This window comes from Eleutherodactylus coqui, chromosome 9, assembly GCF_035609145.1.
Source record: "Eleutherodactylus coqui strain aEleCoq1 chromosome 9, aEleCoq1.hap1, whole genome shotgun sequence".
NCBI classification, from domain to species: domain Eukaryota; kingdom Metazoa; phylum Chordata; class Amphibia; order Anura; family Eleutherodactylidae; genus Eleutherodactylus; species Eleutherodactylus coqui.
In genome coordinates, this window is record NC_089845.1 from 117,713,881 (window position 1) to 117,735,783 (window position 21,903).

Here is a 21,903-nt window from a genome sequence, read left to right on the forward strand (position 1 = left end):
AGATGAAGTAATGTCATTCATTTTTCACCAGAAAAGATGAAAAATAAAACTAGGAAACAACCTGACACTGCAGCATCCCAATGAATTATATGTACTGCTAGTTTTTACATTTTTGCCTGGCCATGCATATTAAATATGTCAGTTGAACCCACTGATTGTAGTAAAACTGGTAAATAACCTATTATGCATGGGAACCTCCCAATGGGTAGGAATGGTGACGCACGTTGAAATTAAAAATGGCTGATCCTTTGTACCACGGGGAGATAAGCAGCTGCCAGAAGGATCCAGTAGAGGATTACTGTCCTCTCACTTTTAAAATAGATATGAGTGTGCATGTTTATGAAGCGGTCAGGAGAAAAAGCTGTTAGTCAATGACTGCCTCATATGTATGGCTAACTTCATTAAAAAATTATCTATAGTATTTAAAAAGGAAATTCAAACAGAAAACCAGATTCTCATGTAGAAATCCATCACACCCACTTTCCACTTCAGAAAAGGATCATGACACGAAAAGGCCAACATGAAGGCCATCAACTTAACAGAGGGCAGGCTTCAAAACTGAACCCACACACGCTGCCATTTAAAAAGAACACAAACAAAAAGCAAACTCAGGTCACCGTCTGTGTCCCCAAGCACCTTTCCACTCCACTTTGCTGTGATGTATTCCAGACACTCTTAACTGCCTGCCGCCTTCCAATCAGAACTTCATGTAGCGTGAAAAAACACAAGGGTGTGAACCGGACTGGAGGAATTTTTATTGTTCTTTAGCACGTGCGTCCACAAGTCAGCGCTGCCATGCGTCAGGATCTGCGAAAACAGCACATCTGCTACTTATTTCTTCCCCAGAGGCGAAAGATGCCTCTGCTAGTAGAAGGAGCTCGAGTTACACAAACCCACAAATACATCAAAGTAAACAGTATTTAAATTGCATAAGCTCTGTCATTGCTACCACAAGTATAATAGCTAATACTGTAGGTATGCAAAGTTATGGATTTTATCATATATTTCAAGGGAAAAGCAGTAAAATGGATAAGAATGTGACAGTTATTAGCCAGTTCATTGGGGATAAGACAGAATACTTGTTTTCCAACTAGAAACTGACACAAATTTGTGTTTGTTTAATGATAACAGCACAGAAGCAAACAGCTATAAACAAGGTATAATGCAACACAGCTGAACCAAACAGGAGTATTCCAAAGGCTGTGTCCCCTACACAACAAAAACTACTTGTGCCTGAAACCCCGCTCACATGCAGCAGCAATGGCTGCCCAATCTTACAGATGTTGTCAGTCGTGGGTGGGCAGAGTTTCATCCGCAAGTTTTTTTTTATGCTGTGTTAAAACACAGCCTTTAACAGATTGGTGATTGTTCTGGTCCATATGGATGGACTGGAAGCCTCATCTGTAAGACTTATGGATAGTTGATCTGACAACTACTGCTGTGTGATAGAGAAGTGGTTTGGAAGAGCTGAGGCTCAGGTGCAACCTGCTGGTAGGTTGTGGTTATGAGAAAAAGAACTTCATAGGTATGCTTTAATAGAAATCATTTTTATTTCTAACCAGCGAATACCTAGTGTGCTAACCGTGCAGCTCTACTGTGTAGGTTTTCATATCATGACATTGCCTTCAAACTGATGTCACAACACATGACAATGGTAGCCATTAACGGGTGAAAACATTACTTAGGCCACATGTACATGGGCGGGTCGGATTCTGCATGCAGGAGATTGCAGTGGAATCTGACCCTGTGCCCAGCTGGCATTGACGCGTACCTGTATTTTCTTATTTACTGTACTGTGGATGGTCCGCCCGGCTCGCCATCAGACATGCGCAGTACATATATATATATATATATATTTTTTTTTTTAACCCCTTAATGACATGGCCTATTTTGGCGTTGAGGACCAAGTGATTTTTTCGTATTTTTCCATCTCCATTTTTCAAAAGCCATAACTTTTTTATTTTTCCGTGGACGCGGCCGTATAAGGGCTTGTTTTTTCCGTGGCGAGCTGTAGTTTTATCAGTGCCACTTTTGGGTACGTAGACAATATCGTAAAATTAAAAAAAAAATTTTTTATGATAACATGGAGATAAACCGCATCAATTCTGCCATAGATTTCTTTTTCTTTCTTTTACAGCGTTAATCATGCAGCATAAATGACACACAAAATTTTTTCTGCAGGTCGGTACGGTTACAACGATACCAAAATTGTTTTTTTTTTTAGGTTTTTACACTTTTTTGCAATAAAACCCCCTTTTTTTGGAAATCTTTTTTTTTTCTCTATAGCTGCATTCAAAGTCCTGTAACTTTTTTTTTTTTTTTTATGTACGGAGCTCTATGAGGGCTTATTTTTTGCGAGGCGAGCTGTAGTTTTTATTGGTACCATTTTGGTGAATGTACGGCTTTTTTGATCACTTTTATTGCACTTTTTGGGAGGCAAAATGCTAAAAATTAGCATTTTGCCTCTGTTTTTTAGCTTTTTTTTTTACGCTTTTTGCCATACAAAATGAAAAGTGTGTTCAACTTTTTGTACACGTCGTTACGGACGCGTCAATACCAAATATGTGGGGTTTTCATTTTTTTCCCCTTTTTTTATGCTAATATTAGAAAAAGCATAAAAAAAGGGGTTTTTTTACATTTTTCTTTTTTTTACATTTTTCTTTTCTTTTTTTTACACTATTTGAGTCCCTCTGAGGGACTTGCAGCAGTATGCCTATGATCGCTGTGATAAGGCATGGCAGAGCTACTGCTCTCCCATGCCTTATCGCCTATACAGCGATTATAGGCACAGGCAATACAGGACGCCAGTGTCTGGCGTCCTGTTGCCATGGCGACAGGCCGGGCTCTCGCGATGACATCGCGAAAGCCGGCCGGAGACACAGAGGGATCGCGATCCCTCTGTGAACTCTTTCCCTGCCGCAATCTACTTAGATTGCGGCAGGGAAGGGGTTAACAGCGGGGCGACGCATCTCTGATGCCCCCCCGCTGTTGCAGCGGGACGCCGGCTGTGAGTGACAGCCGGCTCCCGCTGCGGGATAGCGCGGGATCTTATGTGATCCTGCGCTATCCCCAAGACGTACCGGTACGCCCTGTTGCGGGAAGTACCAGGCTCCCAGGACGTAACGGTACGTCCTGGAGCGGGAAGGGGTTAAACGCCTGCTTTTCTCGCGGAATTCTTGGTCTGCGGGTTGGATGGCTTCCACTGACTTCAATGTAAGCTGTCCATGTGGAATTTGCAGGAAAATGGTTTCCATCGTGTGCATGAAGAGTCATTTTTGCATCGCATGCTATGGGTTCTATTTACTGCGGAATGCGGAGGCGGTTGCCCACTCCAGATTCCGCAATTCAAATCCACATGTGTGTTCACTGTAAGGGTGACACAACATAGTGCTTGGTCTGAGAGAGGCCAGCAGCAAAGAACTAGAGTAAGAGCCAAAATAATTGTACCTCATTGTTTCAATTTGTGGAGTTTTTGCAAAGTGGGGCATGTGCTGTATGTTTTAGGTCTTTGATAAACCTATTTTAAGCTTTAAATGTAGTGGTCACAAGGTAAAAGCAAAATGATTGGATCTACTGACCTGTGGATTTGAGCATTTTATTTCCAGAGGTTCCAAATCGACGTGCAGACAGACAATAAACGAGTGGCCAGCTTCAGGACCAACTGATGGCAGAGTGTGAGAAGTGACTGCAAGGGTAGACGTGCAGCCCATCGGTTCTACTAAGTTAAGTATGACTTGATTCTCCACGAGAGTATACACGCTAAAGCTATGGAGGTTGATGGCCCAAGGAAAAGCAACTCCTAAAGGGCAGAAAAGAAGTCAGCATTTAGCAGTGGAATAGCAAGATTATATGCCTGTTACAAGAGTTTTTGCAAAAGAAAAAAAAAGGTTTATTTATTGTTAAACTGTAACATTTGCAACTATAGAATCTTATAAATGCCCACAGATATCTGTCATATTTATAAGCTCTTTATACAAAGCCTTGAGCTTATTAAATCAGTTGCCTTGAAGCAAATACAATGGTAATCTATATATATAAAGACGAAAGCCCTGACTGACTGACTCGCCACTAATTCTCCAACTTCCCGATGTCATAGAAACATGAAATTTGGCACAAGCATAAATTATGTCCAAAACAGGAAAAGTAAAGAGGTCCCAACTCGATTATTCAATTCTAGTGCACAACACCTAGCGTCCAAATTTTTCGTACGGAATCTAATTCTCTCACTTCCCAATGTCATAGAAACTTCAAATTTGGCACGGGCATTGATTATGTCATGAATAGGAAAAGTTAATGGGTCCCAACTCGATTATTCAATTCTAAGCGAAAAATAATTAGCGTCCAAATTTTATGTACGGAATCTAATTCACTTCCTGATGTCATTTTATATAAAGGAAACTTCGCATGGTTCCCTCCACGTGGTGCTTCCTGGGTAACACAAAGAACCATGCAACATGGTGAACATATTTTTTTCCTCGGTATCTCTATGTCTAACACAGTGTCAGTGGGGGAATTTATCAAAGGATTTTTGACACCATCATGGCATAAAAAAAAAAAGTCACAAGTTTTATTAACGCTGTATTTGTGGAGAAAATTTGTGACTTTTTAAGCCCTCATTACAAAAGGTGGTTGGCTTTTACTGGAAGTAGGTGAGGCCTCTCATGCTTGACAGACTTAATATAACTTGCACCAGAAACTGTCGCAAATTATCCTGCAGCTTCTGGTGCAATCATGGCCAAATTTATTAAGATGTCCAGATCTCTCCTTGAACTTGATGTATTTTATTTCAACGGATTTTGGACTAAGACTGCAGTATAAAACACGCATCTTATAGGGAATCTGTCACCTACTTTTAGCCCTGTAACCTAAAATTATCAGCTGAAAGTGAGGTGATCTGTGGAGTCTGGAGAGGTCAGTTTTATATTTGGCTTTTCTGTTGTTCCCCCTGAAAACCATCACAGAACACAAGCCTGCTGAATGAAATGAACGACAATGCTAAGCAGTCCACCCTAATTTTATAATGGGTAGACTACAAGTGGCGTACTTAGCAGTGCCACTCAATGCATTCAGTGGCAGCTTTGAGCATTCACATCGCGGGAACGATGGGGAAGGTAAGTATAAAACTTTACATCCCCGGACTCCAGGGGTCATCCAATTTTCAGCCCATGAGCTTAGCTTAGGCTAAAAGTAGGTGAGCGATTCATTTTAATAAATTTACCATCATGTATTTACATAGCAAATGTTTTCAAAGTGTATGTTTTCAATCTACAGGCGCTCGTACCAGTAAAACGTAAGTTTACCCAGGCATGTTTGCTGGTTATAAGGGCACTGAAATTTAATTCCTGGAAAGGTGAAATGTCCATTTAAAAAACTCTGAAATGTAAATGTTTTCTAAATTCTTGTGTAGAACTTATCCAATTCTTTACATTTTCAAAATCTCTCTTGTCCAGGAAATTGGTTTATGTCATAGAACCTTATATAATGTTCCTGTAATATTAAAGGGGTTGTCTCGTGCCGAAACGGGTTTGTTTTTTTTTCAATACGCCCCCCATTCGGCGTGAGACAAACCCAAAGGATGGGTTTAAAAAAAATATATATATTACTTACCCGAATCCCCGCTCTGCGACGACTTCTTTCTTCCTTCTCCAAGATGGCCGCCGGGATCTTCACCCACGATGCACCGCGGGTCTTCTCCCATGGTGCACCGTGGGCTCTGTGTACTCCATTGCCGATTCCAGCCTCCTGATTGGCTGGAATCGGCACACGTGACGGGGCGGAGCTACGATGACGCGGGACCAGCTCTCCGGCACGAGCGGCCCCATTCACAAGGCAGAAGGCCGGTCTGCGCAAGCGCGTCTAAAAACGCCAAAGACAGCGAATTTAGACGGATCCATGGCGACGGGGACGCTAGCAACGGAGCAGGTAAGTGAATAACTTCTGTATGGCTCATATTTAATGCACAATGTACATTACAAAGTGCATTAATATGGCCATACAGAAGTGTATGACCCCACTTGCTGCCGTGAGACAACCCCTTTAATTATACAATGTAATGAAACCATTCAGTAGAATCAATGACACAATTTAGTACAAGGCTGAACCAATCCTAGGAACGAAGTAGCCAAACCACTTAGAAAGTTCCTCCTGCCGCCTACGTATTAGGGCTGTCTTTTATTGGTCTGTGGATATTTTTATTGCCTAGCTACTAAACAAGACAAATAGGTTTCTGGATTTAGCTAACTGGACCTTAAAGTCAAGAGTAATTTGTCTAATGTACTAATTAAGAGGTAGTTCCTCAAGTCAAGTTTATCATATACATACATTGTCATTGCATTTATTATTTGTCGCACAGTTGCATATTTTTGTTCAAACTAAATTTGCACATAAAGAGAATTTAGTCTTTTATTACAAACATTTTTTTTACAAGTGAATATAAATGGATAATGTTTACCCTGAAATTTCAAACAATTCCCCTTAAATATGCACTTAATCTATGGATACTGGCTATGATAAATCTGCCAGAATGAACCATCCCTTTTCCTGTTCCATCAAGGACCAAAAAATTTCAGTGCACACATTCAGTGATACCAAATATGTGAATTTCTTCTATTTTTTTTTATGGAGAAAATTGAAAGAGGGGTGGTGTTTTGAACCCTTAAAGGGGTTGTCCCGCGGCGAAATCGAATTTTTTTTTCTTCAATAGACCCCTGCATTATGCCCTGTTAAAAAGAATGCATTTGTTAATTTTAAAAAATAACATTTCGCTTACCTGCATCCCCGTTCTGCAGCTTCTTCTTTTCTTATTTTAAAGATGGCGCCGCTGGTCTTCTCCCACGGTGCACCACGGGTCTTCTCCCATGGTGCACCGTGGATTTTCTTCTCCTCTCTTGCGTTCCACTGCCGATACAGCCACCTCATTGGCTGATCGGCAAAACGTGACGGAGGCGGAGCTACGATGACGACGCGCAGACCAGCTCTCCGGCACGAGCGGCCCCATTCACCAGACAGAAGACCACACAGCGCAAGCGCGTCTAAAGCAGCCAGAAGACACAGAAATTAGACGGAGCCATGGGGACGGGGACGCCAGCAACGGAGTGGGTAAGTGAATAACTTCTGTATGGCTCATATTTAATGCACGATGTACATTACAAAGTGCATTAATATGGCCATACAGAAGTGTATAACCCCACTTGCTGCCGCGGGACAACCCCTTTAATATTTTTCTTTTTTTCAGAGTTAAGAAAAAAAAACAAAACTATCAAACTTAATTTTACACTTATTTTTTGCCACAAGCAGGCCTTGATGCCATGTTATCCTATCATCTAAGGGGGTACGAATGAAGAGTCAGGGGGTGTGCCCCCTCCCGCGGACTGTTTAGATGTGCATGCAGTTTTAAAAAGAGTTAACAGTCCCGATCAAAGCTAATTATGATCACGACACTTGCGGGGCAGCTGTCAGCTGACATAAACTGCTGTTAGCCGCTGACTATGGAACAGACCTGGCTTCCAAGCCCGCTCCATAAACCCTTCACAACCACATAACAAATATTTATTTTATGTAGTATGAAAGGGTTAAGGAGGAAGTTAGATCATTAGGTTTAATTTGCATTCAGATTTTGAGTGGATTTGATTCGACATTTTCGCTAACATTTTTCACAATGGGCCATCACCTATGTCTTAACATAGTAGTACAGTATGTGGTATGGTATTTTAAGGCTATGCATAGACTTCTGGAGGCACCGAGGCTACATACGCTGTAATTACAGAATGAATTTATATATTTATCTACCATCAAGGCACAGCAAAAAAAAAATTATATATATACACACGCTATAATAACATTTAATCAAATGTTTATTCCATAGAAGAAAAACAAAGCAATTATGGAACAGATTTGCGTATTATATGTTTAAAACACAGAGGTCTCTAAGGTTCTGCTTAATGAAGATAGATGATTTTTTTCTTTTTCCTCTGACTAACACAGAAAGGCAACAGTGGGTAAGATATTCTTCAGTGACCTGAGAAAGTACATCCAGAAATAATATTTAGTGTTCAAGTTCTTCTTCCAGTCATCTGTGCCGTGTTGCTTTTTTTTTTTCCTTTTTTCGCTAATGAAATGAAAACTGAATATTTTCTCTATGTGAGATGAGAATAACAATTTCAAAAGCTGACAGTGAATACAGAAAATCTTCAGCATCTTGAGAATAAATTTAGTAACTTTTATGTTATAGTAATTCAAAGTTGAATAACTACAGTATGTTCTGGAAGCAAACTTTGTCTGTTTTTGATCTCAATATCATTCACTACCTTCATTCAGAACATTCATACATGTTATGGTACATGTAGATTTGTGAAAGCTTGTTTAATCAGTCAATCAGATTTTTTCCTATAGAGATGAAACAAACCGGTTTGATGAATAAATGAAGATGACAGAAGCAGCCGATCCGCCGCGATTTACACTACAGTACAAGTGATGAGGTTTTTAAAATCTCATCCACATGTACCGAAAAATTTCTGCATGGAAATCAGAGCAAACTGCAGACTATCAATTGCGCAGCATGTTCATTGTCTTGTAGGAATGCCGTGGATCGTCACAGCAGAGTTCAACCTATGCAATGCAGATCTTGCTGTGGATTCATTGTGGTTTCATAGCAAAATCTGTAGCGGAAATTATCTGCCACGTCTGGACTTATGTATAAAAGATATCTACGGTAAACTAAAGGGAGAAAATGATTTTAAAAGTAATGCTGTTTAAAAATCTGCAGGTTTCATGCCTACAGCACCGATGCAAACAAACCGGTGTGCAGACTGATGGTGCAGCCATAGCGAGGCGTTATACACACTTCCATAATAAGATGCAATTCTGCACCTCGAAGGCAACGTTCATATACAGCATGTCATTATCTCTAGCCAGTTATTTTATATCTGATACAATTGGTGACATGCTTCGGTGCTGCATGCAGTTTTTTATGCCCATACAGGGAGATGTCAAGCATCACAACTAATGCAGAGGATGCCAAAACTGTTCCCACAGATGAGATCAGTTCTAACAAAAAGGTATTTGCTGGACAGACCTGTATGTGAAATGGTACTGACTATGAAATGGCAGAAGTTATTTTAAATGACACTGACCCTTAATAGAGCTTATTCAGAAGAGTTTCATAGATGACAACATTGCTTCTGATAAAAATCTCAAGATTTATTACCAAATATCCACTTTATACCTCTATGGTTCCGATTACATCGGCCTTCCAGCCTCCATTTGGAGCCTCTGTCATGCATCTGGTCCAAAATTCTAGACAAAATAGTGCAACATGCTACGCTACTTTGTCTGATAAAACGCTGGGTAGCATTACAGAAGCTCAACCGACACCACTGTAGTCAATCTGGTATTTCTGTCCTTCGGTTCATATGATAGAGTTAAACAATGGATATCGACAGGACAGATGTGAACAGAAACGAAGATAGTTTTTTTTTTTCATATTAAATCAGACCTGTTGGCACCCTTGAAAAGCATATTTTAGAAAATAATTGTATTCCTCAAAGTAATAATGCTGGAGAATCTATCATTAGAACTGTGCATTGTGCCATTCCTTCTGGAATTGTATGAACTGACCACTGGGCGTTGCATTTCCCTTGACAACAGGGTGTGTCCATACACAACCTGACACAGCCAGCACTGACTGGACAGTAACAGACTGTGCAGGGACAATCCCATTTGACAAGAGAAATGGTAAGACCCAATACACACGGACAGATTTGCATTGCGGAATCCGGAGCAGGTGTCCGCAATCCAGAGCAAGTACCGGCCATAGCATGCAATGTAAAAAGTGGGTTTCCATGCCCACGAGTGGAAATCAATAGCGATTTTCCGCTTGCAGGGGAAACAAATCACAGCATGCTCTATTGTGAGACGGATTCTGTGCTTCTGGCTTCAATGGAGCTTCAATGGAAGCAGTCTGATCCGCAGCCTGTCCACAGCGGTCATTGTGCATGGGCCACGGAATCTGTGTGATCGCCTAGCGACGGCGCCGCATTATCTGTACTGCACATCCGCAATATAGATCCGCAGGGGTCATTGGCCAGGCACAGGGTCAGATTCCGCTGTGCATTCGGCCTAACATTAGTAGGAAATGTATCCATATATTTCCAGTAGGAATAACAGAGGAATAGAAAGTTCTAAAAAACTTTGCTCCAGAGCAGTAATATTAGGAATGCATGTATGTACAGTATGTAATCAAATTTTAAAATGTGAGGCTAATGAGCAGAATGCTGAAACTATAGTATGAATTGATAATGGCAGGGTAGAGAAAAGGAGTTCTCGTACACCAGTTGAGAACACTATCACATATTCCTACTATACTGTATCTCTATATGTCCACTGCATGTTGAAGAAGTGGTATGTGGAAACCATAACTATATAAAACTAGTAATTGGTTCCAAAGTCTTCAAAATATAGACCAAAGTAAGAAAAAAATGAAGATTAAAGAAAATTAAGCAGATAAGTAATATAGCTAAAGTAAAACGGTTAGATCAGCTGGAAGGACAGGAGCTTCTTCAGGGTCTTGCAAACACAAACGGTGCACCAGAAAAATAACAAGAAGCCGCCCTCACTTGATGCCAAAGGAGCAGCTCACCCTGGTACAGGTAACGAGCAGTGCAGAACAGGTAGTACCGTACTGTAGAGAGGCGCTACTAGACTGCCAATCAGTGCATGCATCAATGGCTGCATTTTCCAGCGAAGTGCACTTGCTGCAGATCAGGACTGTCTGTGGCATTGTATGTTGAATGTGTTTTCTAGTTACAATGGTCTTTTTGGAGCTACTGTATGTTGAAAACATTATTTTTTTCCAACACCATTGCATGTTAGGGGATCGCTGTATATCCAGTGCTAACCTTTAAGGCTGAGGTCACACTAACATTTTTTTGGCAGATCCTGTTTCACACAAAAATGTTATTGTACAAAATGTAAGTGAAAAGGAAACTTAGAAATCATTCTTTCCTTTCTTTGGTGAATCCTTAAAATGGAAAGTATGTTTTCCATTCATTTCCATTTTTCAGCACTTTAATAAATCTGTTTCTTTTACGGTTTGGCTTATCTTTCCCGCCCTCCGTTGTCTCCTGCCCTCTGTGCATGCTCCGAAATAAAACCTTAAACTAAAATGCTAAAGAAAAATGCCTTTTTTCAGTCTCCCATTGACGTCTAAAATGTAAAAAATAAAAATAAAAAAAAAAAAGATCAAGTTTTGTTTCATTTTTACTTGGAAGCAAAAGCGTAGCGGTCTGCGCTTTTGTTCCAGTTTAAAAAAAATGGAATGTAGACAGAAAATTGACAAACAGATTGAAACTGAAGGTCTTCAATTTCAATGCATCTCTATGGGCAGGAAAAACTGAAATGCTTTCTGTTCTGCTACTCCCACGATGGAATAGCTTGACAGTGAGCGAAAACACCCATGTCAACCAGTCTTTATTCTTAGATTTCTCTTCAATACATACAGACCAAAAAATCACCTGTTGCACAGAAGGAATTTACACTTGGAATACTGAAACAGCATCGAAAACAGCTAAAACATAAGTGAGCGTAACAAAAGCCAAAGCTTCAAAAGGTGCATTTGGAACCAGTGTGCACAGACCCAGAGAACATTCTCTGCAATTACCAAACTCAGCACAAATGTTTGTATAGGGAAGAATAGCTTCCAGTGATAGACTTTTGTGTATAGTGAAGATGAATTCCCCAAGTAACGGGTAATTTCTAAGTAGAAAACCGTGTCACAGGAATGGAACGCTATGGCTGGATAATGGATTCTGGTTGTAATCTGAATAAAGATGACGGGAAGGAGGGGTTCCTATAGTAAGTAAAGAAGCAGAGATGTTTATTATCAAAGCAATGGGTTGTTCTGCCATAACTGCGTCCAAGTGACATGGTGTCTGATGTACCAGATGGCTGGAAATAGAAATGTAACATGCTCGGTACTTATTTGGTTGAGACACGCTCCCACCATAATTAATGTTCATATCATTATGTGCATGCATCATGGCCGCTGGCTTACACTACAGCTTTATTCATTGGAAGATAAATGACCGTTTGGAACAGATTGATGCTATTCTTTTCTCTTCAGACGTGACAGACGTTAACTGAGAATTTCCATTAATATAGGTATGGTGATTACCATGCAATCACATTATGTACTGTGTTCTGCTTGATAGAACACAAAGCCAAGGAGAATGAGTCAAGGGATTGTACGGAGGAATGTGTCCATGGCTTTTGCCACAAAACGTAATGTTCTACTTATGATATCTGAAAGTAGATTATACCGTACTCGTATAGTGCTACATAAGAACTTCAATGGAAGAGAAACCAAAAAAAGAATTTTAGGCAGTCACCTGAAAGCAAAAATATCCCCATTTATATAATTATATGTATTGGGGCCACAGATGTAGCTATCACACCTGGGGGTTTGTTGCCGGAGGGAGCCGTAAGGCTGCTCTGTCTCACTAAAATAGGCCAGCATCATTATAAGTGCTGAGTTATTGTGACCATCTCCCCATGTACGGCTGACACCCGGTGTATGTGGGCCTTGGGTCATATACTGATCGAGTTTACTAATATCACAGCATAACACAAATAAGATAGTGTTCAGGCAGATACAGCAGGGATAAACTCAATGCTAAGCGAAGACGTCAACCAATCTAGTCTAAAATATAGCGCAGGGCAATAATTATAGAAGACTTTACCTCTTCCTGCATCGAGCTTCTTTGAGAAAGGAATAAAAGCAGGGTATCTGAGGAATAACAAATATTTTCAAGGTAATAAGGTTGGAAATCTCTGGACTAATGCTATAAAAAGAGAGCTAAAAAGTTATTAGCCTTCACAGTCACTCCTAACTAACACCAATTGGGTGCAGGATAAACTCCAGGTTTAAATGGCCATAGCACTTTGAGATAACTGTGTTAATATGAAATGCTATTTGATAGCTAGGCAAAAGTAAAAAAGAGGCAGGTAGGCTTCTATGTCTAAAATCTTCTTTATTTTCAGGGAAAAGATATCATGAAAGACAAGTTGTCAAGGAGCTGGACACTTTTTGGCTATTCCTGCAACCTTTTTCAACAGTTATCAGCTGAAGCTGACGTTTTTTTCCTGGTTTGGGCTCCGTCTACTATCATCGCCTGGCTGTGGGGTCCCTGCTATAAAGGGTGAGCTCTATGTTTTTCTTACCACACACTTATTTGACGGCTAGCAAAAGTCAAATCACTAACTAAAATGCTGTTTTTGCACTTAAAAATCTCTCTAAAGTGCTACTAGAGGCCTCCTTTCTTGACCTGCTTTCTACTGCCTGTTGTCAAGTGAAGTCAATTTCTAGTAACAGTGATAAAGATGGAGAACAGAAACTGGAGGCTGAAGATTCATGTTGCCCATAGAAGTCTATGGGAGAGGAGAGGGGGAAACTCAGACAGACATGGCTGTTGAACTAATAGTGAGCACGGGCGCTAGCACAGCTGGCTGGTACACGGACCAGCCAGCAGTGGGGTGGGGGAGCATATTAACAATTTCTGTAACAGCTCAGCCCTAACAACCAATCAGATTGAATCAGCCAACTCAAACAATCAATCAGATTGAATCAGCCAACCCAAACAACCAATCAGGTTTCTGGAATTGTAGATCAGAACCAATCAGTTTGCTGGAATTGCTGAATACAGCTGAGCTGTTACAGAAATTGTTAATATACGGTGGGGTAGTGAAGGAGATTTCTCTCCTCTCGCTCCACCGCCCCCCTCCATTGAGATAACACAGCGGCCGTTCGCTATTGAACGGCGGCTGTTTAAACTGCACGATGGGCTTCACCGCTCATCTTTTATAAAGATGATCGCTCATTGTGCAGTTTAAACAGCCGCCGTTCAATAGCGAACAGCCGCTGTGTATCTCAATGAAGGGGGGCGGCGGAGTGAGAGGAGAGAAACTTCCTTCATTGCTCCCCCCCCCCCCCCTTGCGGGCCGTTCCGTGAGAGAGCCAGCTGTGCTAGCTCCCATACAGGAGCACAGAGACACAGGGACGAGTGTCGGGCATCATTTGCCCGACACTCGTCATGTGTAAATGGGGCTTAAGATGTTTGTTATTTTATGTGGCAAATGTGACCCTCAGGCAACAGAGCCCTCACATGATAGCTAACCTTTAACCTCTATTGTTTCACCTCTGGTATTAGAGCTAGAATCTATAGATAAGTGATTTTATTTCCTAAAAACATTGTGTCTTGTAAGGGACTGCTGACAGTAGAATTTTTTTCAACGCAGTTCTATTTTTAAGAGTATTTGAAAGGAAACGTTGGAAATAACCCCAACTCCAACAATTAAAAGTGATTTTCATATACTTAATAAGATAACATGTAATTTTGCAATAAAATGTTCTATCTCATTTTACAAAGCTGCAGAGATATCGCTTTATTTGTGGTCTCTCCCCCACTTAATTCTTCATTGGTATCCAATGATTACGACCTGCATGCTCTGCTGTGTTACCTGTCAGGCATGCCCAGTGCCTTCAAGTTCTGTAATGACGACACAGTCCGCACAGTTGTGAATGCGAATTCACCAGTAACCTACAATGGGGCATTGTGGGAGATGTAGTTTTTGCACTCCCCACAGCCATTTTAACCCCTTCGCGCCACAGGGCGTAACTGTATGTCCTGGCAGGAAGGTACTTAACGCAACAGGACATACAGTTACGCCCTGGGGATAGCATGAGATCATAAGAGATCTCGAACTATCCGGCAGTGGAAGCCAGCTGTCACTGATAGCCGAGCTCTGACTGCAACAGCGTGGGTGCATCGGAGCAGTGACCTGCATTGTTAACCCCTTCTCTGCGACGATCTATGTAGCCGTCCCTCTGTGACGTCATCCGACTCTCACGATATAATCGCGGAGAGCCCAACAGGTTACCATGGCAACAGGACACCAGATACCGGCGTTCTGCATTGACATTGCCTATGATCGTTGTAACAAGCGATAAAGCATTGCAGGACATTGCAGAAGTCCTGCAATTCCTTATCATAGCGATCAGAGCTGGTATGGTGCAAGTCCCCCACAGGGACATAACGTGTAAAGAAAAAGATAAAAATACTGTACAAAAAAGAAAAATGTAAAAAAACAAATGTAAAAAACAAACTTTTTTTGTGCTTTTTCTCATATTAGTATAAAAAAAAGTTGAAAAAAATTAAAATCCCAAATATTTGGTATTGTCGTATTCATAACGACGCATACAATAAGTTGAACATGCTTTTTTATCCTGCACGGCAAAAAGCGTAAAAGAAACCCTAAAAAACTGAGGCAAAAAGCTAATTTTTAGCATTTTGCCTCCCAAAAACGCAATAAAAGTGATCAAATAGCCGTATGTACCTCAAAATGGCACCAATAAAAACTACAGCTCGTTTTGCATAAAATAAACGCCACAGAGCTTCGTCCATGGAAAAATAAAAATAAAAGTTATAGAACTTGGAATGCAGCGATTTAGTAAATGATTTCCAAAAAAACGGGTTTTATTGCGGAAAAGTGAAAAAAACCTAAAATAAATAAGAATTTTGGTATCGTTGTAATCGTACCGACTCGCAGAAAAAATTTATGGTGTCATTTGTGCTGCATGATTCACACTGTAAAAGAAACACCCAAAAGTCTATGGCAGAATTGATGCATTTTCTCTCCCTGCTAAAAAAAAAAATGTATAAAAGTTTTACATTATAGTCCATGTACCCAAAAATGGCACCAATAAAAAATACAGTTCACCATGCAAAAAACAAGCCCTTATACAGCCGCAACAGCGGAAAAAAAAAAGTTATGTTTTTGGAAAAATGGAAAGGCCCAAAATAGGCCATGTCCTTAAGGGATTAAATAACCACGTGGAAATCTGAAGCTGGCTGGAAAGTAGCGATGGTGCAGGTTGGCAAAAAAAAGTACTAGAGTTCAGTTTGATTTAGATGAATGTTTGGAATAACAGAAGTGGGAACCTTAAGGAAATTTTTTACATTTTATCCAGTCTTTGAAATACCCCTTCAAATATCTGTGCAATGCTGGCCTTGTGTTGGGACGTCTTAGAACTGTCTAACCCCGGAAATATTATTTACAAAGTTGTAAACATCTGTAGCTTTTTATTTTCTTTTTAATAAATATAGCAATACACACATGAACACAGCTGGTTTGAAAATTTAATCTGTCAGTTACCATGTGGTTGTGGTAAGCTAAACCGTCTGCCAAACCCTTCCCTAAAGTGGCTATGGCAAAAATGACACATGCACTGACGACGTAATTTCCTACAGCAACCTCTCAGGACTGGTGCCACATTATGAAAATATTATTGGATTTTTAGTTCACAATTATTTTGTCCCTATGAAAGCTCCAACAATGTCCAAAACTGTTAGTAAGTAACAACACATTTACTTTTTCCATTAGTAATACACCAGGATGCGATTGTGTCAGCTCTAAAGCATGACGACAATAACAGAATTATTAAGGCTCTGTTCACATCTGTGTACTGGTTTCCATTATAATTGGAAACTACAACACAGTTCCAGATCTGTTGCACGATGGACACCAGTGGAGCTCAACGGGACCCACTGACTTCTAAAGAGGTTCATTGCGTTCCACTGACGTTTCTATCGCTATGACAAGGAAAACATTTCTATAAATGATCTGGAGGAGGGAATTGATTGGAAACTGATCAAATTTGCCAACGACACAAAGTTAGGAGGGATAGCTAACACTAGGGAAGAGAGAGAGAGGATTCAAAAAGATCTAGAAAAGCTTGAACAGTGGGCAGCAACTAACAGAATGGTATTTAACAAGGAAAAATGCGAAGTCCTGCATCTAGGCAAGAAAAATGAAGAAAGCATATACAGAATGGGAGGAATTGAGCTAAGCAGCAGCACATGTGAAAAATACATGGGAATACTAATAGATGATAGACTGAACATGAGTCCACAATGTGATGCAGCAGCCAAAAAGGCAAACACAATTCTGGGATGTATTAAGAGAAGCATAGAGTCTAGATCACGTGAGGTCATTATCTCCCTCTACTCTTCCTTAGTCAGACCTGATCTGGAATACTATATTCAGTTCTGGGAACCCCACTTTAAAAAAGATATAGACAAACTTGAGCAAGTTCAGAGAAGAGTTACCAAGATGGTGAGTGGTCTGCGAATCATGTCCTATGAAGAACGGTTAAAGGATTTGGGAATGTTTAGCTTGCAAAAAAGAAGGCTGAGAGAAGACTTAATAGCTGTCTACAAATATCTGAAGGGCTGTCACAGTGCAGAGGAATCAGGCCTATTCTCATCTGCACAAGGAAAGACTAGAAGCAATGGGATGAAACTGAAAGAGAGGAGACACAAATTAGATATTAGAAAAAACTTTTTGACAGTGAGGGTGATCAATGTGTGGAACAGGTTACCACATGGGGTGGTGAGTTCTTCAATGGAAGTGTTCAAACAAAGGCTGGAAAAATATCTGTCCTGCACTGAGCAGGGGGTTGGACCCGATGATCCTGGAGGTCCCTTCCAACTCTACCATTCTATGATTCTATGAAAACAGTGCTGCTTGAAGTGCCATTTTTCCTGTCAAATATAACAAAGTCTATGACAAAGGCTCTGTTAGGAGATGTGGACATAGCTTTACTTAGGCTACATTATCCTACTACTACTACTCCTAAATACAGTCACATGACTCCTGAGAAATTGTGAATCCTTCTAGTACATTTGTCCATAGAAAGAGTGTGTAGTCCTGCTCCTTCACTTAAAGGGCCTGTGCATGCACTCCTAACAGGTCTCCCACTAATTGCCATCCACTCCCTGCTATATTAGGCATCCTTTCCCCATGGAGGATACTAAGCAACTGGTCCCATCAGCCATTGTGGCAAGACCCCCGTTTGTATATTCGGGATCTGACCCTTGCCTGTGTTCATGATTATTCTGACTTCTATGCTCCATGACCTCAGAGCTCTGTATTCTGGACTTCGTTACGGCCTGCTGCCTTTCCTGACCTTCTGCTTGGATCTCGTTATTGCACCTGTGCCACCAGCCCTGATTAAAGCTTGTTTTCTACATACGCATTCAGAGTCAACAGCCATACAACCAGAACGGTGAGATTAAAGGCTTGGGGAGCCCACAGCAAAGACCGTATCCCACTTGGAGGGGTCAAGGGTGAAAATCGGGGTTACCAGGTGCTACCTCCTCAGACAGCCCAAAGTCAAACAGGGGTGTAGCAAAGCGAATCCACATCTGTCTGCCTGTCAAAATGTAAAGATCTACCTTGCTCTATGACTGGAACAATCAGGCATATAAAGGAGAAAACCTGGAGAGATTAAATGAAGATAGATGAATGGTTGGATGGGTTGATAGATAAAGACAGGCGGATTTTCAGGTAACCAAAGGTGAATCCATATGCATTTAATTATCGGCACATGTCCTGGTCTGGACGATACACAGTCCATTACACAGGAAGGGCTGTGATTTATATTATATAGGTAGTTATCCAATCACTCCTACTTGGGGTCATCTCTGAACAACCTCCTCTGGTGAAAACTTCTATTAAATTAGCAGTTATGACTGGTTTCTTTCATCAGCACAATTTGAGAAGACTGCTGTATTTCCTGTCTCAGACAAACTTTGACACATCTTCCTGGTATGGATTACCGTCTGCTATCTCTCTCACAGTTACAGTGAAGTTAAGCAGACACATGAAGGGTTACAGAGCTCATTTTCATACTGCTAGATCTTGGAAAAAAAGGGATGGAGGTAATCAATGGTATATACATACTGCTCTGATTTACAGAAAAGTATTCCAGGTGTCTTAGGAATACTCGAATCTACGGATATTCTCTACCAATTCCCGTGTGGATAAGAATACCGCTGAACACTTGTATTGTGAAATATAATGATCTCTTTTTTCATTGCCTGCTTAAGCTAAAAAAAGGAAGAAAAAAAAAAGTATAGCACCAACTCTGTGGTCACTTTAAAGGCTCTTTTACGCTGGGTTCACACGGGGTGGAATTGCAGCCGAATTTCTGTGCAGCAATTCCGCCCACAGATCCCCGGATTAGCCAGCCATGTGGACGAGATTTTGCAAAAATCTCGTCCACATGGGTCGGCCAATCCGTTGCAGCAAAGCCGACGGAAACGGACATGTGGCGCGGAATTCAATTCCGCGGCTTGTCAATTTTTTTTCACCAGTTGTGGCCTCACTCCTCTCTATGAGGAGAGAAAGTCGCAGCGTAATGCTGCGACCGAACTGCTCTAAAACCCGGGTTGAAAAGCTGCGGGTTTTGAAGCTGCAGCTCTCCCGCGATTTTTCGGTGCGCCAAGCCGCGGGATTTCTGTCCAGTGTGAACCCAGCCTTAGGGGAACATAATATTCCCCCACAATAATCCAACAGAAGCCGTCAACATTGCATCTCCTGTGTTATATTATGATAAGAGCTCATTCACACTAGAGTTTAATTTTTGTTTTGGCTTTTTGTCACTCTGTTTCATTTTTGGAGCAGAGAGACGGAATCGAAACATAATTAAGCAGTGCGATATTTACCACAGTTAATTTCAATGATGTTTAAAAAAAAAAGGAAAGCAAATGAAAAAATGTTTACATTTGTTTCAATTCTCTTATTTTTACATTTTTTTTCTTAAACGGAACAAAAAGCACAGTCTGCAGCGCTATTTGGTCAATTTAAAAAACGGGAACCTAACGGAATGGAAGCCAAGACAGCTTTTGTTTTTAAAAACCTCCATCAAATTAATGGTGGTAAAAAAAAAAAAAATGTTTAATTTGGTTTTAATTTTCTCTGCTCCAAAAACAAAACAGAGACAGAAATCCAAAACGGAGATAAAACGCCAGTGTGAATGAGTCCTTATAGAGATAATGCAGCCTGTGTCTGTAGTGTACAGCAGTCTACATAGCTGTCTCATTTTGCAGGACAGGACCATCTGAGATTGTGTTTTTTTAAAGTGTTAATACCGTTAGATCAGAAAATAATTGATAATATAAAAATCTAAAATAATTACTAAAGCTAGAGATAAACAAGCAAATATCCATTCTAAATTACTACTTGGTGCAAGCAGGGCAGTGATAAGCTGACAAACGAGTGCACACTTGAGAGAGAGAGGAGGGAGAGAGAGAGAGGGGGGGAGAGAGAGAGAGGGGGGGAGAGAGAGAGAGGGGGGGAGAGAGAGAGAAAGAGAGAAAAAGAGAGAGAGAGAGAGAGAACACAGGAAAAAACAAAAACAACTCGGCAACAGGCGGGTCCCATACGAAAATGCTCGAGTCTCCCATTGAAGTCAATGAGGTTCGTTACTCTAATAGAGCTCTCGAATTATACGAAAAGCTCAACTCGAATAATGAGGACCCGAGCATTTTGGTGCTCACTAGAGATGAGCGAACGTACTCGGTAAGGGCGATTTCGCAATCGAGCACCGCGATTTTCGAGTACTTCACTACTCGGGTGAAAAGTACTCGGGTGCGCTGTGGGGCGGGGGGTTGCAGAGGGGAGTGGGGGGTAGCAGCGGGGAACAGGGGGAGCCCTCTCTCTCTCCCTCTCCCCCCCCACTCCCCGCTGCAACCCCCAGCTCACCCGAGTACTTTTCACCCGAGTAGTGAAGTACTCGAAAATCGCGGTGCTCGATTGCGAAATCGCCCTTACTGAGTACGTTCGCTCATCTCTAGTGCTCACTCATCTCTAATTTTTTTTGTTTTTTTATCCAATTTTTAGTCTTTTGTAAATCTAATAATCTTACACATCTTTGGACCCACTAAAAGTGGGTTGTATAGTTTTCCAGACTACTGGGATTACATAGGTCTCTTGCCAAGTAGAGATGAGCGAACGTACTCGTTAAGGGCGATTTCGCAATCGAGCATCGCTTTTTTGGAGTAACTGACTACTCGGGTGAAAAGATTCGGGGGGGGCGGCGTGGTGGAGAGGGGGGTAGCAGTGGGGAACAGGGGGGAGCTCTCTCCCCCCCCCACTCCCCTCCTTTTCACCCAAGTAGTCAGTTACTTGAAAAAAGCGATGCTCGATTGCGAAATCGCCCTTAACGAGTACGTTCGCTCATCTCTACTGCCAAGCTTTCAATGATATTTATGATCAAGACACAGAATGACACCTAACAATGGATCAGCAGAAAAACTGCTGAGTTTGGGAATTTTCTGTTAGTTCAGAATTGAGACAATTATTTGTTGGATGGCTGATTAGCAGGGATTTTCCTCAGATTTGTGTTACTGCCCATTTTGCTTTTGTACATAATCCTGTTCGGTACATTCTGTATTGATATTAATACATATTACTGCCCTGAGGACAAAACATTTATTGCAAAAAATGAATCTAATGCGAAACAAAAGAAGGATAAAGCATTGTGCACAAATTCTCAACTCTAAAACAAGAGAATATTCAAAGAGTAATCACAATGTAACGCTGCATGATGAGCATCACAAGTAACTGCAGTTCATGCATCATGTATTTCCTTTAAACTGTGTGGCTTCTACAGTCTTCCTGCTGAGCTACTTTGACAACCAGTCCACTGTGCAGCCAGAGAATGATTGGAGCGATAGGGAGGATGAGTGAATTACTTTAATGATGCCCCTCACATTGTACCACTGGGCTTGCAGTGGGTTACTTGCTATACGTTTAAATTCTAGTGCACAAAGTAGCTTACAGATTCCCTTTAAAGAGGTTGTCCGGTTACTGCACAACTTTCCTTTAATACCTGTCTGTATTAAATTAACAAAAAGAGCAGGGCGTTCATTCATACGGGCGTATTTGTACTTTGCAATATGGACAAAGTAAACACTATTGATTTGCATTGAGGTATTCGGATATGGAGTTTTGTTGTGCATAAAAAAAATTAAAGCTATTTTGGTCCGTATTATGGACTGTAGCACT

At 41.0% G+C, this 21,903-nt stretch overlaps 1 protein-coding gene across 1 annotated transcript in view; it reads right to left on the minus strand.

Annotated features, from left to right (window-relative positions):
- VPS13B (vacuolar protein sorting 13 homolog B) overlaps positions 1-21,903 on the minus strand; it is a 968,736-nt gene that overhangs the window by 455,839 nt on the left and 490,994 nt on the right. Inside the window, exon 24 of the mRNA XM_066578394.1 lies at positions 3,579-3,799. Within this exon, the coding sequence (XP_066434491.1) occupies positions 3,579-3,799 (221 nt within the window). The remainder of the gene's footprint in view (positions 1-3,578; positions 3,800-21,903) is intronic.